The sequence below is a fragment of the Urocitellus parryii genome, chromosome 10 (genome assembly GCF_045843805.1).
Source record: "Urocitellus parryii isolate mUroPar1 chromosome 10, mUroPar1.hap1, whole genome shotgun sequence".
NCBI classification, from domain to species: Eukaryota; Metazoa; Chordata; class Mammalia; order Rodentia; family Sciuridae; genus Urocitellus; species Urocitellus parryii.
The window spans coordinates 76,940,789-76,959,829 of NC_135540.1; the positions used below are offsets into that span (position 1 = coordinate 76,940,789).

General features: G+C 35.1%; 1 protein-coding gene across 2 annotated transcripts in view; it reads left to right on the forward strand.

The window, feature by feature from the left end:
- Positions 1 to 19,041, forward strand: part of LOC113177471 (WD repeat and FYVE domain-containing protein 3) — a 238,746-nt gene that overhangs the window by 197,852 nt on the left and 21,853 nt on the right. For both annotated transcript variants that reach the window (XM_077803562.1, XM_077803563.1), the window contains 10 exons: positions 1,634 to 1,714; positions 5,107 to 5,161; positions 5,420 to 5,539; positions 8,092 to 8,209; positions 9,129 to 9,235; positions 10,546 to 10,699; positions 14,777 to 14,868; positions 15,081 to 15,293; positions 16,918 to 17,065; positions 18,302 to 18,456. In XM_077803562.1, the coding sequence (XP_077659688.1) occupies positions 1,634 to 1,714; positions 5,107 to 5,161; positions 5,420 to 5,539; positions 8,092 to 8,209; positions 9,129 to 9,235; positions 10,546 to 10,699; positions 14,777 to 14,868; positions 15,081 to 15,293; positions 16,918 to 17,065; positions 18,302 to 18,456 (1,243 nt within the window). The remainder of the gene's footprint in view (positions 1 to 1,633; positions 1,715 to 5,106; positions 5,162 to 5,419; positions 5,540 to 8,091; positions 8,210 to 9,128; positions 9,236 to 10,545; positions 10,700 to 14,776; positions 14,869 to 15,080; positions 15,294 to 16,917; positions 17,066 to 18,301; positions 18,457 to 19,041) is intronic.

The window sequence follows — 19,041 nt, forward strand, 5'->3', positions numbered from 1 at the left end:
TTGTTTCATTTCTGCCAGCCTCTTAAAACTTGATCCTTCTAACTAGTTTTTAGAATGATAGAATTCTATTGGGAAATACCATTTTTCCGTCCTGACAGTAGAGATTATCATAAGTTACTTTTAGCTCTAAGTCTTATGTCTTTAAATATAAAAGGATGATTCTAGCTTAAGGCTTCCTTCGTTCGCCAAAATGAAGACAGTACCTTTCATTGCTATTATGTGCAGGGACTGAATTAGCCTAGAAATTATATTCACATGAGGCTCTTCTCTGACCTTGGAAGGGAAATTGGATACCTTTATTCCTTTAAAAGTAGCATAGTCAAATAAAGCTATTGATCTAATCTAAGCATATTTTATCTTTATCATCCTATTTTTAAATTTTACTTTTTTAAAGAAAATAGTATGTGATTGTGGTACATAAAGATAATGATGGATATGCAAGCAATAATACTTTCATGAACTGATCACAGAGATGAGAGACTTCTCTTACTTTTTGAAGGGTGAAATAGGTCCTGGCATTTGTGTTTAAATAACTTCCATGCAGGATAACTAATATCATGTAGCACTCACTGCATATCATTGCTGGATAGTACAGTAGTGCCCACTTACCCACAAGGATACATTCCAGAATATTCCTCAGAGGCCAGAAACTGTAAATGGGACTAAAGCCTTACATATTCTTTGTTTTTTTGCTATACATCCATATTTGTGATAAAGTTTAATTTACAAATTAAGCACAATATGAGAATAATAGCAATAACTAACATAAACTGGAACAATTATAATAATATTATAATGAAAGATGTGTAAGCTTATAAATTGTTTATTTCTGGAATCTTCCATTTAATATTTTGGGACCACAGTTGACCTGTGGTAACTGCAACTGTGGAAAGCAGAATTGCAGATAAGGGAGGACTATAGTAATATTACCTGTGAGCACATGTGAAATGTGTTCTTCAAACAATGTGCCTAGAACTATTGATTAGTAATCTAGAATTCCGTTCACATAGGAGAACAGTTAAGGAAAGTGACTGAGATTCACTTTTGCTTATTTATCTTGTCAGTTTCTAAAGCTGATACTAGGAAGTTATTTATTCCTCATGATTATAAGCTGCAGTAAAGAGAAATGTCTGTGCATATGTGACATTCATGATCCATAGCCATTCCAGGAATGTTCCCATAGTTCTCTTTTGCCTTTAAAAAAATTATATTGACATGAGAGCAGCTCTGAGAAAAAGTTTCTTACAGTATCACATAAAAGTTATGTCTTTATGTATCTTCATTTCTTTAGTGAAGTCCCTTTTTTATCATTTGTTCAGCTATCATCATTATCTACCATCATGTGAATATTCAGTTGAATTCCCTCATTAAATATTATCAAGGTGACTCAGTTCCTGAAAATCAATTTTAAAACCCATTGGGTGTCATGACAGCACAAGTAAAAGGCTAAAATCTGCTGTGGACCTTTATATTTTGTGTTTTAATTATTATCTATTCCCTTTTCCTGCCGTTTACTGGGAAATGGGAGGGTCATTGCAATAATGGAGATGTACATGAATCATCCATTTTTAAGCTTTCATTAGATTGTCACTGAGACTTCATTTGCAATTTTATCTATTTCTAAATTTTCCAGGTTTTTGGCAGTAGTGCCATCTCTAACTGACAGTTCAGAATCTGTGTCTGGGCAGCGGCCGAACACTAGTGTGGAGCAGGGGTAGGTGGTGAGCTTCTTGCACATTTTAGTTAATCATAAATTTAAGATGACTTGTATCTGGAGAGTAAAATTTAACTTATTTAATAGTGTTTCTATAGCCCATGGTGGTTGTAGAAATGTTTTAAATACTGGAAACTAGAAGGAAAAGAAAGAAAAACACACGTAATTACTTATTCAAATTATTTTGATCAATACCCTTTCTAATCTTTTAGGATACATATGTTGTTAGGCATACACTTGAATTTGTACTTTGAATACAAGTATTTATTCTGCTTCTATTTAGTGCTATATTTAAATATTTCACCCATCTTTAAAAAAGTCTTCAGAAGCATAAATTTTATTCATAAATTTTATTTTATTTAACCTGTTCATCAGATGTATAAAACATCTTGGGTTTTTTGTTTGGTTTGGTATTTTATATTGAACCCAGGAGCACTTTACCACTGAGCTACATCCTCATTCCTTTTTTTATGTTGAGTCAGGATCTCACTAGATTGTTGAGGGTCTCACTAAGTTATTTAAGCTGGCCTTGAACTTGGAATTCTTTTGCCTCAGCCACCTTAGTCACTAGGATTATAAGTGTGTACCATCACTCTGGTTTTTCTGGATATTTTGTCTTTATGGATTTTCTTATTATGATACTGGAAATGTGATTCCTCATTATTTTGTAGGAAAGAGTCCCTTTAGTATAATAAAGTTTATGAATGTTAAGGCTCTTGATTCACAAAAATAACCTGATATTCATAATAATTATACAAGTTTATATTCTACCATTATTAGAGAGGTTTGCTTTGTCCCTATAATACTTGCCAGATTTGTATGTTAATTTTTAAAATCTTACTGGTTTAACATTCATTCTCATTTTTAGATATATGTTTAATTATTAACAAGCTTGAACTCCGTATATGTTTATCATTTTAATCATTGAAAATCACACAAATCTTTTGCCCATTTTTCCTTTGTGTTCCTATTATCAATTTACGAGGTGTTTTTCTGTAATAAAGTATTTATTTTTCCTTTGCTTCACTTATTTGTCACAAATTGCCAACTTTCCTTTCTCTTTTGCTCTCTGACATTTAAATTTAAAGTTCTGTCAGGATAGGTGGAGTTGGAGCACTCCTATATTCCTAGTTAAATAGGAGGCTGAGGCAGAAAGATCCCAAGTTCAAGACTAGCCTCTGCAATTTAGTGAGACCTTGTTTTAAGATTAAAATAAAATAAAAAGAGCTGTGGGGGCTGGGGTTATGGCTCAGTGGTAGAGTATGCACCTTGTATGTGTAAGGCCCTGGGTTTCTCAGCACTGAATATAAATAAATAAAATAAAGATCTATTGACAACTAAAAGAATACTAAAAAGGGGCAGGGGGGCTGGGGACATAGCTCAATCCTCAGTACCAGAAGTAATAATTAATTAAAATTTATATTGTTATATATTCAGACCTGTCGTTGGTTCCTTTGTGCTGTTAAAGTTGCTTTTAATCTTAGTAAGTCTCTCTGAATGAGATACCCTTTTCAAGAATTCATATATCTAGCTCTATTTGCAGTTATTCAGTCACTGGTATGTCTTTGCATTCACTGGAAAAGGAGCCATACAATACTTTTGTGTTGAAAACTATAATTATTACAGTATGCATGAAAATGACTTAAAAATTTATCAGAAGGACTGGATATGTAGCTCAGTGGTACAGTGTTTGGCTAGCATATAGGAGGCCCTGGGTTTGGTTCCCAGTACTCAAATTTAAAAAAAAAAAAATTTTTTTTTACTAAATTTTACTAAATTTTACTGTAATTTGTAAATAAAATTTTATTCCAATCCTTATACATCTAATTACATTAAATTAATGTATTTCTCTTAAAGTTGTTGCTTTTATTTTTGTTTACTCAGCAAACACAGGTACTCTAGATAAAAGTTTTTGTTAACCTCAGAAACATGTTCAGTCCCAAATCATTTGTCATGGTGTTAACATAAATACAGAAAGTAAAAAGTTAATTGAGGCTTTTTTTTCTCCGACTTTTTTTAAAGCCTCAGTTTGCTTTAAGGAAACTGCTTTTGAAGTAAGCAAAATGCTACTACTTTTACCTGCTAAAATTATCTTAAACTTGATATTCCTTAATTCTTACTACCTTCTATGCTGAGTTAGTAGTTCTTAAAGAACTTTTAAGAGATCAGAGGTCAGAAGCAGAAATGTTTTCCTTACTTCACCTTCCTTTTTAGTTGTTTTCTGTCTTACGAAACTGAGGAGTGATCATAACTTCTTCCAGAGAGACTATCATCATCTTCAATTTGCCTACTTAAAAGAATTCATCTAGAAGTAGAAAGTGGTGTTCTGTCTTATTGAGCTAGATGTGTCTATGACCTAAGGCTTACAAATCTGCTGGTTCCCTTTCAGATAATAAAGAACATAGTTAAATACTTTACTTTTTAGTGCCTTGACCAGTTTTTTTTAATATTTTGTAGTTATGAATGGACAGAGTATCTTTATTTTGTTTACTTATTTTTATATGGTGCTGAGGATCAAACCTAGTGCCTCACATGTGCAAAGCAAGCCCTCTGCCAGTGAGCCACAACCCCTGTCCTTGACCAGTTATTAGTTATTAGTGTTATAAAGCTGATGAACTTTAAATACAGCTTGATAGTATTCTAAGAAAATTTGCTATCAAAAAAGCCATATATAAATTTTAAATGACCTGAACATCAATTAATTTCCTCTCATAAAATATTCATATTTTCATTCACTTACTCAATATTTCTTAAGAGATACACTGGGCTGGGATTGTGGCTCAGCGGCAGAGTGCTCGCCTAGCACGTGCAAGGCCCTGGGTTCGATCCTCAGCACCACATAAAAATAAATTAATAAATAAAGATATTGTGTCCAAATAACAACTAAAAAATAAATATTAAAAAAAGAGATATAATGTGTACCTACTATGCATAAAATATTGCATAATTTCAATTATACCATTAATGTCTTTGGATCTGTTTATGTGGGATTATAATAAAAAGTAGAAAAGTTGGATTAGATCAGTTTTTTTCCAAATATTTTGTCCATGACCTCTACACTTTGTGTGTGTGTGTGTATTTATTTATTTATTTATTTATTTATTTTTGTAATATCACTATCCAGTATATACAATTGAATCATTAATACAGAAAACACTTTCCCTTAGTATATGTCATGACTTCTGATATTCTGTTTACTTCAGTTCATTGCATGTTATTCATATTTTAAAATTCTTATCATAACCCTCTAAAATGATTTTATGACCCATTAGTAGTTCCCCTGTACTTTGAAAAATTCCTGTACCAGGTGACCCCAAATTTTTAATTCTATAATTGCTGAGATTTAAAACTGTATTACCTGCAATTTATTTTATTCTGTGGTAATTTTTTAGATCTGGGCTGCTTAGCACATTGGTTGGAGAGAAGTCTGTGACTCAGAGATGGGAGGTAAGTTAATGACTATAAATTTCCTCAGTAATTTTGTAGGTCAAGGATCTAAATCATACAACTTTTGGCTGTATGAAGAAGATGTACACCATAGAGAAAATTGTCTTTTTGTTTTTTTAGGGGAAAAAGATTGTTTTGATACTCTGAAATCTATTAAAAACCAACTATCTGTACCTCATTTGCATATAAACTTTTAAAAAGTGAACAAAGTATAAATAATTGACTGCTGTAAAATGAATCTTTATTATCTTTTCCAAGAGAGGTGAAATCAGCAACTTCCAGTATTTGATGCACTTGAACACTTTGGCTGGCAGATCATACAATGATCTCATGCAGTATCCTGTCTTTCCCTGGATCCTCGCAGATTACGACTCAGAGGTAAATCTCAAATCACTTTGCCTAAGTGAAATACATTCCCCCCCCAAAAAAAAATTTAGAGATAATGCACTTGCCCAAATATCTTATTTACTTTGTAGTTTAGTGTTCTCTGTAGGTACAGGCATTTACTTCAAGAGGATGAGTAGTGTTTTATTTTGGACATACAATATAAAAGATTTAAATAATTGATCCACTTGGGGGTGTTGAGCATTAATTCACATGCCCATTCACTTTCCTTAAGCATTAACTAATGGTTTCCATTGGTTAATGTCAAAACCCATCGTGTAGTTTGAATTGTTTCTGTAAATATTTGTGAAGTGACTCTTCTTCAAAATATTCCTGCCATGAAAAACAAATTTTTGTGTACTTTTCTAAGAAGTCTTGGGAAAACATTTCTAACAATTAAGCATGTACATGACTTAGGGATAAAAGTCAGTATGAAGATAAATAGAAATGTTATCTTTCCTCTCATCCTTCGCTTTCTGTCTTACCAAGATCTGATTAGCTCTGAAATGAACTAGTAACAGGATAAAAAAAGAGAAGCTTGGCCCTTGATAGACAAACAAGAAAAGGAAAAAAAAAGATTAATTACTCCTAAAATTAAGAAACTCATTGGACCTTTTCATTCATCAGAATAAGAACTGCTTGTATTGTCAGAATTTTTATACATCATCATATTAGGGAAAAAGAAGAAAGCTTCTGTCCTCAGAAAATTTTAATGTAATGAAAGAACAGAAGTCAACCCTACCTTCATGGGTGTATGTGAGTACATTTGATGTGGGAATCCCTATAGGGCATGTGTAGTTAATATGCATATCTATACATATTTGGGTGAATAATGTAATTATGGATAAGAGGAAGTCAAGAGTAAAGATGGATAAAATGGAACTTTTTTCTTTATGTTATCCGAGGAAATATAGAAGAAAATAGAGATTTAAAGGGGGCAGGAAGTTCATAAATAATGCATTTTTATGGGGAGGGAGTGAGGACTGTATCAAACTATCTAAGAAGAACATTACTAAACCTTTAATTCTGGTCCTGATGTTCCAGGTATAGTTCCAATCCTTACTCCCCATACCCCCATCTCAGGAAGTAGCACGCTGTGGCAGAGGAGGTCTACCTTTCAAACACCTTTTAGCATCTTCCTTCATCAATACTGATGTCTCATTTCAGGTCGATCACAACAGCCTTCTGACTGGATTCCTGCTCTGATGGTCTCTTCCCTCACTCTATCCAGATTCAGAAACATAAATCTAATCAAGTCATTTCCTGTTTAAAAAGATTCAGAGACTGAGTTAGCAGCCTCAGGAGCCTTTCCAGATAGCTTCTATATAGCCCTAGTGTTCTCCCAGAACTGCACTCCTGAGATACATTAATGTTCTTTCTTGGACCTCAGTAGCCTTTCCCATGCCTGGAATTTTCCACCATACATCTTATATCTTCCCTCCACCTAGTGATTCACCTTGCCACCATCACTGCACCTCTCCAGACACACTCGTACATCACCTCTGTGAAGGGGAGCCCTTTGCTCTCCCTGTCCTCTGCTTCTATTCCCACACTGCCTTGCAGTTGGGTGTCATGGCAATTTCTTCCCCTTTTTAATCATGGTACTTTTTTTCACAGTGTATTGTAGTCAGGCTATTTGACCTTATTCAATTGTAAGGTCCTGAAGACATAGTCATCCTATATATCTCCTCAAATCCCAACACCTAGAACAATGGTTGGTACTTAGTGTACACTTCAGTGTTTATTGAACTAACTATAATTGAGATACATTTCATATAGACTTGAAGAGGAAAAATGGAATAACTTGACTTACACTGATCAGAGTGAATCAGTTTCCCCTTCCTAAGGTTTTTAAAATACAAGTCTGTCATGATGTCCTCTAAAAAGGACACATATTGAATATTCCACAGGCACATATTTCAAATTTCTACCTTTAAAGCACTCAGGGAGTAAATATTGGTTTCCTTTTACATAAGTAATTTAGATCAGCTAGAGATGAGCTTTTAAAATAATCTCTGGTAGTCTAAAAAAGTCCACCTCATTTGGAAGTCACTTGATCTGGTATGATGATGTTTTTTAGAAGGAAGGAGCTACTGCGTGCTTCAGCTAATATCACTTCTAGATCCTTCTAAAAAGAAAATACTCAGAAGTAAAGCTGTTGGGCACCAGGGAGTGGGGCACTGAGAGGAGAGTTGTCAGGTGATATGGGTGACAGAGGATAATGAAGAATTGCAGCTCTTGTGTCCACAGTCTCCTGCTGGCAAGAACTGGAAACATTTTTTTTTTCTTTTTTCCCCTCCCCAAAGTCTGGATCCTGAAAGCCTTCCAAAGCAGTTGTCTTCAAACTGAGTCAGTTAACAAAATGCCATGTGCCTGACTGCAAAGTGTGGAGAAACACCACACGCAGCATGGGTTTGGAGTCCATTCTGCCTGTTCATCCCACAAATGCATTTATAAATTATCATTGTCCACTACAGCCACTGTATCAAAGTTGGTCAGAATACAGAGTTCTAGTAACTTGCATTGGGTTTTGTTTTGTGTTTTAGGAGGTAGATCTTACTAATCCCAAGACATTTAGAAACCTGGCTAAGCCAATGGGAGCACAAACAGATGAACGGTTAGCTCAGTATAAGAAGCGTTATAAAGACTGGGAGGATCCTAATGGTAAGTAACATTTTCTTGTCACTGGACCTTGTACCTAAGATTCAAAAGTAGGTCTTTATTTAATGATCTGACAGACTTGAAGTCTTCCTCAAGTTACTTACATATCATTATATATGGTGTATATATACACTTATATATATGTAAATTACTAGAGTAGAAAAATCAGATTTTTGCATGCTGTTATGGCCATGCCTAGGAGGCATTTATAGCAAGTTCTTCAGAGTACCAACCAAAACCTGAGAGTACCAGCCAAAACCTGAGTGTGTCTGCTTTGCCTTTGGCAGAAACTTCCCATCATAATCTGCCCCTGTCTCTAATCATATTTAGTCCAAGAACTACATTTTGATTTATTGGCTTTCTTTTAATTTTATTGAAGGACTTTTTGAAATCCTTTTGCATTTAACAAAAAGAAATTAACTGCTTTCTTTAATTAAATGATTCATTTGTTATTTATTGTGTCTAATGTTTATTGTGTTTTCCCTTCAAACAGACCAAACAAAGGGGGGAAACCCTGAGCCTATTAGTGTATGTGTCTGGATTCTCTCCACTTTCCTCCCTTTTTGCCAAAAAGGTTATATATAAAAATACATAACTGCAAACCAGAACCTGATAAAAATTAGCTATAAATCAGTGTTCTCCTTTAGTGAAGCTGGTTTGCTGTTAAGGATTAGCTCTTTTACAATAAGCTTTGAGAACCAGCCATTGAATTATACTTACTTTGGATTCTTGCCAAAGACATTAAGTGAGGGAACAGTGGTATCTTTATGAAGTTTTCCTGCTACAAATGCCAGTAGCTAACTACATTTAGTGTAACAGTTCACAAACACATTTGCTAGCATTTCCAAGTCTGTTGATTAATATCAATTTTATTTTTCATATTTCCTCTTTGTTTTCTATTGTGCTTGAACATCTGGAACAGGAGAAACCCCAGCGTACCACTATGGAACCCACTATTCATCTGCAATGATCGTAGCCTCATACCTTGTAAGGATGGAGCCTTTCACACAAATATTCTTAAGGCTACAGGTAAAACCTAAATTTGGAATTTGACCTTTCTATTCAAGTCTACTTTCCTTTAAAATGCATTGCCTTGCCTTATAGAAGCCTATAAAGTTTTAGTGGCAAAGTAGTCAAACAGATTTAAATAGAATTTTGCTGGACCTAAAAAGAGTGATATATCCTAACTCATTTGGTGTCTTCTTGATTATAATTGCATTCTCTTTCATTCAGTCATCAAGTATTTACTGAATGCCTACTATGTGTTAGGCACTGTTTCAGGTACTTGGAAAACTGTCAGTGAAGAAAGATGCCTTGTGGAGTTTCTAGACCTCAGTTGAGAGAGACAGCCAAACATAATGAATGAGTAATCTGTAAAGTGTTTTAGAGTATGATTAAAGGTATCAGGAAAATATACATTAGGTAAAGTGAGGAGGGAAGGGGCAGAACGGGCTTAAAATTGAGTAATGGGAGTAGGCCTCCTCTGAACAAAAACCTCAGTGAGGTGAAGGAGTTACTCCTATATACACCTGAGGGAGGTGTGCTCTGAGTAGAAGTAGAGCCAGAGCCTCAGAAGAAGGTGTGTGCCTGATGTGTTTGGAGAAATAGCAGGGAGGCCCTTGTGTTCAGAATGGAGTAAGCGAATATGAGAGTCATAAGGGATGAAGTGAGAAAGGAAAGAGGCCAGGCTGGGGCAAGTCTTAGCTGTCATGGGCTTTGGCATTTTCTCACAGTAAATACCATGTTCATTAAAACACACGGGGATCAGTGTGACTGGAGAAGGAAGGTAGTGTATCTATGAGGCCGCAAAAGAAACCCTTTTGTCTTTCAACTTGTTTCATCAACCTGTAACTTTCCTATCACCTTTCCTAATTCTCCACTTAATTCTAATTCCCAGTTCAATCACATGTGATTGAATTGTCATGTTAATTTCTAAAATAAGCCAAGTATATGTATAATAACTTGAATATTTCCAACTGTAAATGGTTTACATTAGACCTTCTTTCTTAGAAGGGCATCATCAAATTATGGAAGTATTTATATTTCCTTACAGTCTTGCCCTCTCTAAAAACTAATATTTTTAAATGACTTTTTAAAAATCTTTATATTTATATTTCACTTTGATTATAAAACCAATCTATTGAGCATCCTTTGTAAGGAATACTCCAAAGAGACTAGGTTTTCTTTTGTGATTTTAAATTTCATGTATTTAACATGGGATGATGCGAGATTGAAATGTCACCAAACATATTTGAGGTTTTTAAGCCCTTGAACTTGACAGAAGCTGTGAGGTGGGAATGGTTCTCTAATAGAGAGGTGCCTTCTCATTCTGCCCACAGGGTGGCCACTTTGACCTGGCTGACCGGATGTTTCACAGTGTGCGCGAGGCCTGGTATTCAGCATCAAAGCACAACATGGCAGACGTAAAAGAACTTATCCCAGAATTTTTTTACTTACCAGAATTCCTGTTCAATTCCAACAACTTTGATCTAGGTATGTAGAGCTGTGTTAGGAATGTTAGCCAGGCAAAGAACAGTAGAAACAAGTCACTTCTGAAGATTGTCTGCCCCATGCATTAACAAGAAAAGATTTCCTTATACTGTTAGTTGCTATTATTTACTATAATTGGATGCATGTAATTAAATACTTTAAAAAGCACGTTTATTCCCCCAAAATGCTGTTTCAAACCTAGAGTTCTAGAGACATTTATAAATTGAAACAGATTACATCAGATGTTTAGAATTTTGTTGTTCTAGTGAAAACAGTCGTAAAGTTAAGTTTTGAGAATTATGACCATTGAAACCTATTAGTAGTCAAGAATCTAAATTTTATGTATTGTTCTAATCGTGTGTGTGTGTGTGTGTGTGTGGCCTGAGGTATTCTTGTTTTAATGTGTTTCAAAACCAAATTTCAAAAACTTTAAATGAATCCCTTTTCTTTATCCTGTTAGATCCTATTTTGTAGAAAAACAGTATAAAATCACCATTTATAAAAAGGAGAGAATTTTCATCAGTAGTGTCTTTTTATATTCTTGGCAGTTAGAAGAAATAAATTTGACTTTGTTTAGAGTTTCTTGGAATACAATTTGATGATCTGTGCTTTTGAGTATTTCTTTTAAAACATATCAGAATTCCATTGCTTGTACTTTAGAATATTTCTGCCACATTTTGTACTTTTTTTTAATATACCCTACATTTATTGCTTTTAAGCGTTAAGCATATAAATCATTACCATCTTAACCTCCGAATTTTCATTAACAGAAAATTCAGGAAATATTCCTACCTTTTACATTTTATAATTTTTGTTTTTAAATTTTTCAAAATTAACTTTTATTAACTGTCCATTAGCAGGTATAACTGTGTGGAATGGGATTCAATAAGAAATATTGTAAGACTTTCAGTATTCCCAGGAAAAATCCTCATTAACTCTGACTGGGCCTGGAGCTCACTCTTGGGCAGGAGTGGAATAGATGGTCAGTAAGCAAAATAAACAGATGTGTACACATGAGTCTTAAAAATGAGTACACCAGAGTGCTTTCTTATGTTCACTTACAACATCACTTGAAGAATGCTGCATTCTCTAGAGATACCACTTTCAAAGAAACAAATATGGAGAGGTGCAAAAAGAAAAAGATCCCTCGAATCTTCTATAATCTTTGAATCAGTTATGATGATCTATGTTGCAAAGTGTTTCAATCAGACCAATTGCAAACCCAACCAAACAATCCACTTTTAAAATAAGTAAATAAAAGAAGGTCATGTACTTTCATCTTTATCATATTCACATTCGTAACACATCATCTTTCCTTCTTAAATTTAAAGGCTAAAAACATAAAACTCTCATAAGAAACCATAAGGGTAAATCTTCATGATCTTGAATTTGTTAATGGATTCTTAGATATCAAAAAAAAAAAGCAGCAGCAACTAAAGATAAATTAGACTTCATCAACATTGAAAACTTTGGCATCCAAAGATTTTGTCCAGAAAGTAAAAAGACAGCCTGTGGAGTAGGGGAAAACATTTGAAAATGAGATATCTGGTAAGAGTCTAGGATCTATATAAAATTATATTATATACATATAATATAAAAACTCTTAAAATTCAACAGCCTGAAAATAAACAACCTTGTTGAAAAATGGGTAAAAGACTTAGTTAGATATTTCTCCATATATATGGCCAGTAAGCACAGAAAAGATGCTCATCATCATTAGTTATTAGTCAATGCAAAACAAAATCATGATGAGATAACACTCCACATCCATTAAGGTGGCAAATATCTGGGAAAATCAGAAAATAGCCAGGGCTGGCAAAGATGTGAAAATGAAAACACTTGTACATTGCTAGTGAGATCATAAAATGGTCAGCTACCGTGGGAAAGAGTTTGAAAGTTCCTCAAAAAGTTAAACAAAATTACCATATGACCAGCAATTCTACTCCTGAGTATATAAGAATTGAGAACAGGAGCTCAAACAAATGCCTGCACAAGCATGTTTATAGTGGCAGAACTCCAAATAGCCAAATAGTAGAAATAGCCCAGATGTCTGTCAAGGTGTGAATAGATAAACAAAGTGTGATACATAGATATAATGAAAGATTATTCAGCCATATCAATGAATGAAGTGCTGATAAATGCTACAACATGGATGTGTTAACTTTTCATTTATTGTAATAAATACCTGAGATAATCAACTGATAAAGAGAAAAGGGGTTTTTTAGCTTATAATTTTAGAGGTTTCAGTCCATGGTGGATTGACCCCATTGCTTTGGGGCCTGTAGTAAGGCAACACACCATCATAGAAACATGTGGTGGAACAAAGCTGCTCACCTCATGGCCAGAAGGCAGAAAAGAGAGGCAGAGGAGGGGGCTGGGGTCTCACTCTCCTCTTCAAGGGCACTCTCACAGTGACCAAAAGACCTCTGAGTAGCATCAGCCTAGGACAAAACCTGTAACACAGGACTTTGAGGGACATTCCATGTCCAAAATTAGCAATGGATAAACCTCAAAAACATGCTAAGTGAAAGAAGCCAGCCTCAGAAGGTCATGTGATGTATAATTCCATTCACAGGAAATACCCATTCATAGGTAAATCCAAAGACATAACAAATTTGGTGGTTATTATAGTCTAGAAGAAGAGATGAATGTACGAATTTCACCCCAAAAGAGAAAAATAAACAAAACTAAACACCCATTGCTCTCTATCAAAAAAGATAGTGATATTATTTAAAAAAAAAAAAAAAAACCTGGGAGTTTTCCCTGACCCCGTCTTGTTCTCACATCCCTGGATGTACACAGTGGGGGAGTTGCAGAATAGACTGAGGGTTTCTCTGTAGGTTTTGTTTTCCGTGTATGTCATTTTTAAAATGCAGCTAGTGCTAATAAAATTCTCCAACATAAGCATTTAGGGAGTATAGCAAAATCTTGAAAAGTAGATTATATCTCAAGAAGCCTGAGAATTATTACCAGTTTCTCATTATCAAAAAACTTGGACTAAAGAGAGCATTTGAGAGGGATTGTCAGGAACGTGTGAGGTGTGTGTGCTTGCAGGGATGCGGCATAATGACCGGATCTATGTCAACAATCAAATAACAATGATGAAAATAAGTTTCTAAAGGAAATGTTTTTGTTGGTTTCCATTTGGAATTGACTTTGTGCTCTAAAATTTAAATGACTTCACTTCTGTGTGAAATTCTTAATAGAACTACTATCTAATCAACTGCTAGGAAGCCAGGGAGTTAAGTCTTTACTATTTACAGTCGTTTGTTACAATGATAATCTAAACCTATGAAAACTGTAAGCTAAAATTACTTTTTGGTGTTTTTCCAAAAAAGAAGGGGGAAGAGAACCTTTTTCCTTAAATATCAATCCTACTTAATGTGTGTTCATGAGTGTGTGTATTTTTAATGCAAATAGATTTCATAGCAAATGACTTCTTTAATACTTTAGAGATTATCTGGCTGTGACTTAAAATAGCAGTTTATGGTCTTTCCAAATATTTTTTCTTTTAAGTGATGCAAGAACAACAAGAAGTTATATTCTAATTTCATTTCTTTAGAGAAAACCATCACTGCAAAATTATCTCAGTTCTACAGAGCTTTCTCAAGAATTTGTGTCAAAAATATGAGAAACCTCATGACTGCATTTATCTTCAGGAGGCTCAAAACAGTAGCCTCACGGAAGATCTCATTGAAGAGGAATCCTATAGTTAATAGCATTTCAGAAAGTTTGTGTCCGGTGTCCCTCTTAGAGCAGAACAAGTATATTAACATGTTTACCTTCAAGGCCTCTTTCAGGCCTTATGGAATATGTTCAATTTTGTATAACTCAGCATTTCCTGCAGACATTTGAGAGCAAGAATCCTGGTTTTACTAGCACTTAGCAAATCTTTTTGAGAAAATGCTCTAAGGAACGACCTTGGGGAGACACCAGAGTAGATGATCCCTGTGGGGCTCTTCTGTGGTGAAACTTGACAGTTCTAGTAATGAATCTCTCACACTATTTCTCTGTCACTGTAAATGAAGTTAACATTTGCCCCATTCTTTCATTTTCTTTTTAATGGATCCAATTGTGCAGGCTGTAAACAAAATGGCACCAAGCTTGGAGATGTTATCCTTCCACCTTGGGCCAAAGGGGACCCACGAGAATTCATTCGAGTCCACCGTGAGGTAATAAGGGTGCACTCTGGAGTGGGTTGTGGCCAATGATCACGCTATAGAAAGGACCTTGATTTGTGTATTTTGCATTCACTTAAGTTACTAATATTATCATAATGATTTTTAATTATTTTAATTCCTATTGACCACTAGCCAGGTTTCTTGACTTTGTGAGCAAGTAATAAACGCCAGCCCCTTACCTAGCTTGTGTTTTGGAATTACAGGCTTTGGAGTGTGATTATGTGAGTGCCCATCTGCATGAGTGGATTGATTTAATCTTTGGCTACAAACAGCAGGGTCCTGCTGCAGTAGAAGCTGTGAATGTCTTCCATCACCTTTTTTATGAGGGTCAAGTGGATATCTACAATATAAATGATCCACTGAAGGAGACGGCCACCATCGGCTTCATTAATAACTTTGGTCAGATCCCTAAACAGGTATGGATGTTCTTTTCTTATCAGCAGTGACTCAGTGTCATTCCATAATATTTCTATAGTTGGTAGATTACCACATAATAATTAAGTTTAGTCTAAGTTAATAATGAATCATAAAAATTGTTCATTAGATTAATGATCCTAGATTACTTGCTTCTTCTCACTTTTATGTGAGATAAATAAACTTTTTGATGTTTGAAGAGAATTTTCACTCAGACTGGAACAGGGCATGTTTTCTTGCTCATGACCTGATAGACCACAGTGTGCACAGAGACAGGGTTTCATCTGATGAATTTTTGTGCTACTTTGGAATATAAGAGGCCAGCAGACTGGGAGATATGACTTGGATACCAACATACATCTAGGACAGGCCATTGACTAATAGAGAATACTTTCAAGTAAACAATCTAAGAAAATCTCAATTTTATGGTGACTCTATACATGTATGAGCTGTAACATGGGCTCTATGTTAGGGCCTCACATAAAAGTTGTTCAGTAAATATTTATTTGTGGGCTGGGGATGTGGCTCAAGTGGTAGCGCGCTTGCCTGGCATGCGTGCGGCCCGGGTTCGATCCTCAGCACCACATACAAACAAAGATGTTGTGTCCACCGAAAACTAAAAAATAAATATTAAAAATTCTCTCTCTCTCCTGTCTCTATCTTTAAAAATATATATATTTATTTGTAAGCATGCTTTAAATTGCATCTTTTTTACAATTTCAGAATCTGTAGAAGATAAAAGAACCCTTACTCTGTGCCCCTGTACATAGCTAATATAAACAAAATGCTTAATGCTCTGGAAGCCTACAGTGCTATCTTTGTCTGTACAAAGCATATTTCCTGTCATTTTTCCCCCAGAAACCCAAAACATCTTCTTGAAGCATAGTGCTATTGTTTTTATGTTTAGTCTAAGCTCATCCAAGTTTTTCTAGATAGCTTTCTCAAATATTAATTTTCCAGCAGAAACTACTGTATCCATTTGAAGATCTACATTATTTGAAAAAAAAATTTTACATTAAATTTGAAAAATAATCTTAAGCGTATATTAATATTTTTAGCTGTAGAAATACTGAACAAAAATTCCAAAGATTTTTCTTTTCTTTTTTTTTTCTTTCTTCATTGCAAAGTGAAAGGAAGAGAATAATGTTCATATTTTCAGCAAATTTGTAGCATCTAAACAGCACCAAAATCATATTGCTAAATCACATTAAGAAAAGCCATGGTGGAAGCCAGAACTAATCCAGTTAAAACGTCTATCCACCTTAAATGGCCCAGAATGGTACTGGGCTATGAAGAATCAGTTGCCTTTTAAAAATAATTGGAAAACTATTATAAATCAACTTCAATTTGGTGGATTAATTTTCTTTCACAGAGTTAATTCAGCTTAACATAGAACACAATAGCAACTCAAGCTTTAGCATCATAGTCCTTTACCTACTTACTAAGTTATGAGTTTGCTGGAAATCCTCTTAGCCTCTTTGGATTTCTTTCCTCAAATGTAAAATAGGATAATGTAGTATCTAATGTTTATTGTAAAACTTAAGTTAAATAAGAACATAATGCCTAGCATATTAAAGGGCTTAATAAGTGTACTTTTTATTATTAAGTATGTCATCTTTTGTACAGTTATTTAAAAAACCTCATCCACCAAAACGAGTGAGGAGTCGACTCAATGGAGACAGTGCAGGAATCTCAGTCCCACCAGGATCCACGAGTGACAAGATCTTTTTCCATCACCTAGACAACCTGAGGCCTTCCCTAACACCCATAAAAGGTAAGGCGATGAGAAATAAACTGTTAACTCATGATTTGATGGCATTGTTTAATAATCTTAATTCAGCAAAAGCAAACTTGTTATTTAGCAATTGTGTCTTTTGTAGTAAGTACTGTATACTTTTTGTGTAAAATTACTGAACACTTTCTAGTATCTTCTTTTTTCTGTTTTCTTTATTTCACCAGTTGGATTCTGTATCAGAAAGAGCCAAACATATTTCTCCCTTCTGTTAATTTAGTCAATTCTAAGATATCAAAATTTTGTAACTTCAATTTTACTTGCAGAAAAAACTTTGTCTACATTTTTTATTTTTCCTACATGTATTCAGTATATCAAATAGCAGTAGGAAGACGATGAAATAGATGGACATCATTACTGCAGGTACATGTATGAAGACACGAATGTTGTGGCTCTACTTTGTGTACAACCAGAGACATGAAAAATTGTGTTCTATATGTTTACTATGAATTGAAATGCACCGTGCTGTCATATATAACAAATTAGAATAAATAAATAAGTTAAAAAGAAAAAAAATAGCAGTAGGCAGACCATATTTTCAATATGCCAACCAAAAGACATCCTACCTTTTATCTAATGGTACACTTATCTAAAAGAAGTTTTTGAGGTAGAAATTTTACCCTTAAAATGAAAAACAAATGTTTTGTAAAGTCTTGAAGTTGGTCACTTTAATCAGTTTAAGAGTTGGAGCATCAAACTGATTTGGTAGGCCACACTCTGCCATTCTATCTCATCACAGGGAATCTGCTCCTTGCTATCTCCTGTCACTGCCCAGTGTCTGTTCTGGAGGTTTAGTTGTTTGGCAATTTCTTACGTGGAGTAGGAAGACCATGCCTCTTGGGGCATGTTATAGCCTTCCTTTAAGTCTGTAGCTTGCAAGGTGCTGATGATATAGGTTGGTTGATGGGCTGTGACCCTCTGCATTCTGAGAAGTACCTCAGATTATTCTGTGTAGCAGCAGAAACACAGGACTGGAGGGAAGTTCTGCAGAACACCTGTCTGGGTGACACCCCACCCAGCACGTCTGGGAGCAGCCTCAAAATCCAAGCTTTGCTACTGATATCATTTGGTCTTAGGTATCAGGATGCTTGATTTGTATGAATATTTGAGATTACCTTACCATACCTGTGGGATAATGAAGTTAGTTTCCCTGTCTTGTCCTAATGTAATGATTTATTATTTTTTTGTTTTGTTTTGTTTTTGGGTTTTTATTAATAGAACTCAAAGAGCCTGTGGGACAAATAGTATGTACGGATAAAGGTATTCTTGCAGTAGAACAGAATAAGGTTCTTATCCCACCAACCTGGAACAAAACTTTTGCTTGGGGCTATGCAGACCTCAGCTGCAGACTGGGAACCTATGAATCAGACAAGGTTTGTGGTTTCTTGCTTTCTCATTTAATCTTGCTCTTTCATGGCATGGATATCTTGATAATGGGGGTGGAGAGAGCACAGTCCAGCGGATTGTCAGCTGTTCCTCCAAAGGCCAGAAGAAAGGAGAGTGTCATTGCATCAGACAAAGATAAGGGAGCTAGTGGAGAAGTCATGTTTCCTGCAGAACAAGCCTCTTTTGTAAGCTGAGTAATAGGGGCTGGTTGTTCCCTTCCTGCCCACAGAATTCCTCTAAAAGATCCTAGCCAACAAGGTGCTCACCATTTCTGCCAACCAGAATAGCCTGCTTTTGGCAAGTCACCATCTGGTCCACTTATCATTTTAATGTTCTAAAATGGCTGACAGAAAACTTGTTACCCCACCCCACAGGAACCAGCAGCAGCTGCTGTGAGTTCCATAATCATCTCTTTGAGAGGCCATATGTAGTGATCCTTCAGCTACCCTGTGTTTGCCCTTGAGCCCCTCCCAACTGTAAGATGGATAGACTCTGCCCAGCCTTTTCCATTCCACTGCCAACATGATTTTGCTTAGTTTATGTTCTCCTTCAAAGCACTGTGCTTTCTGTGC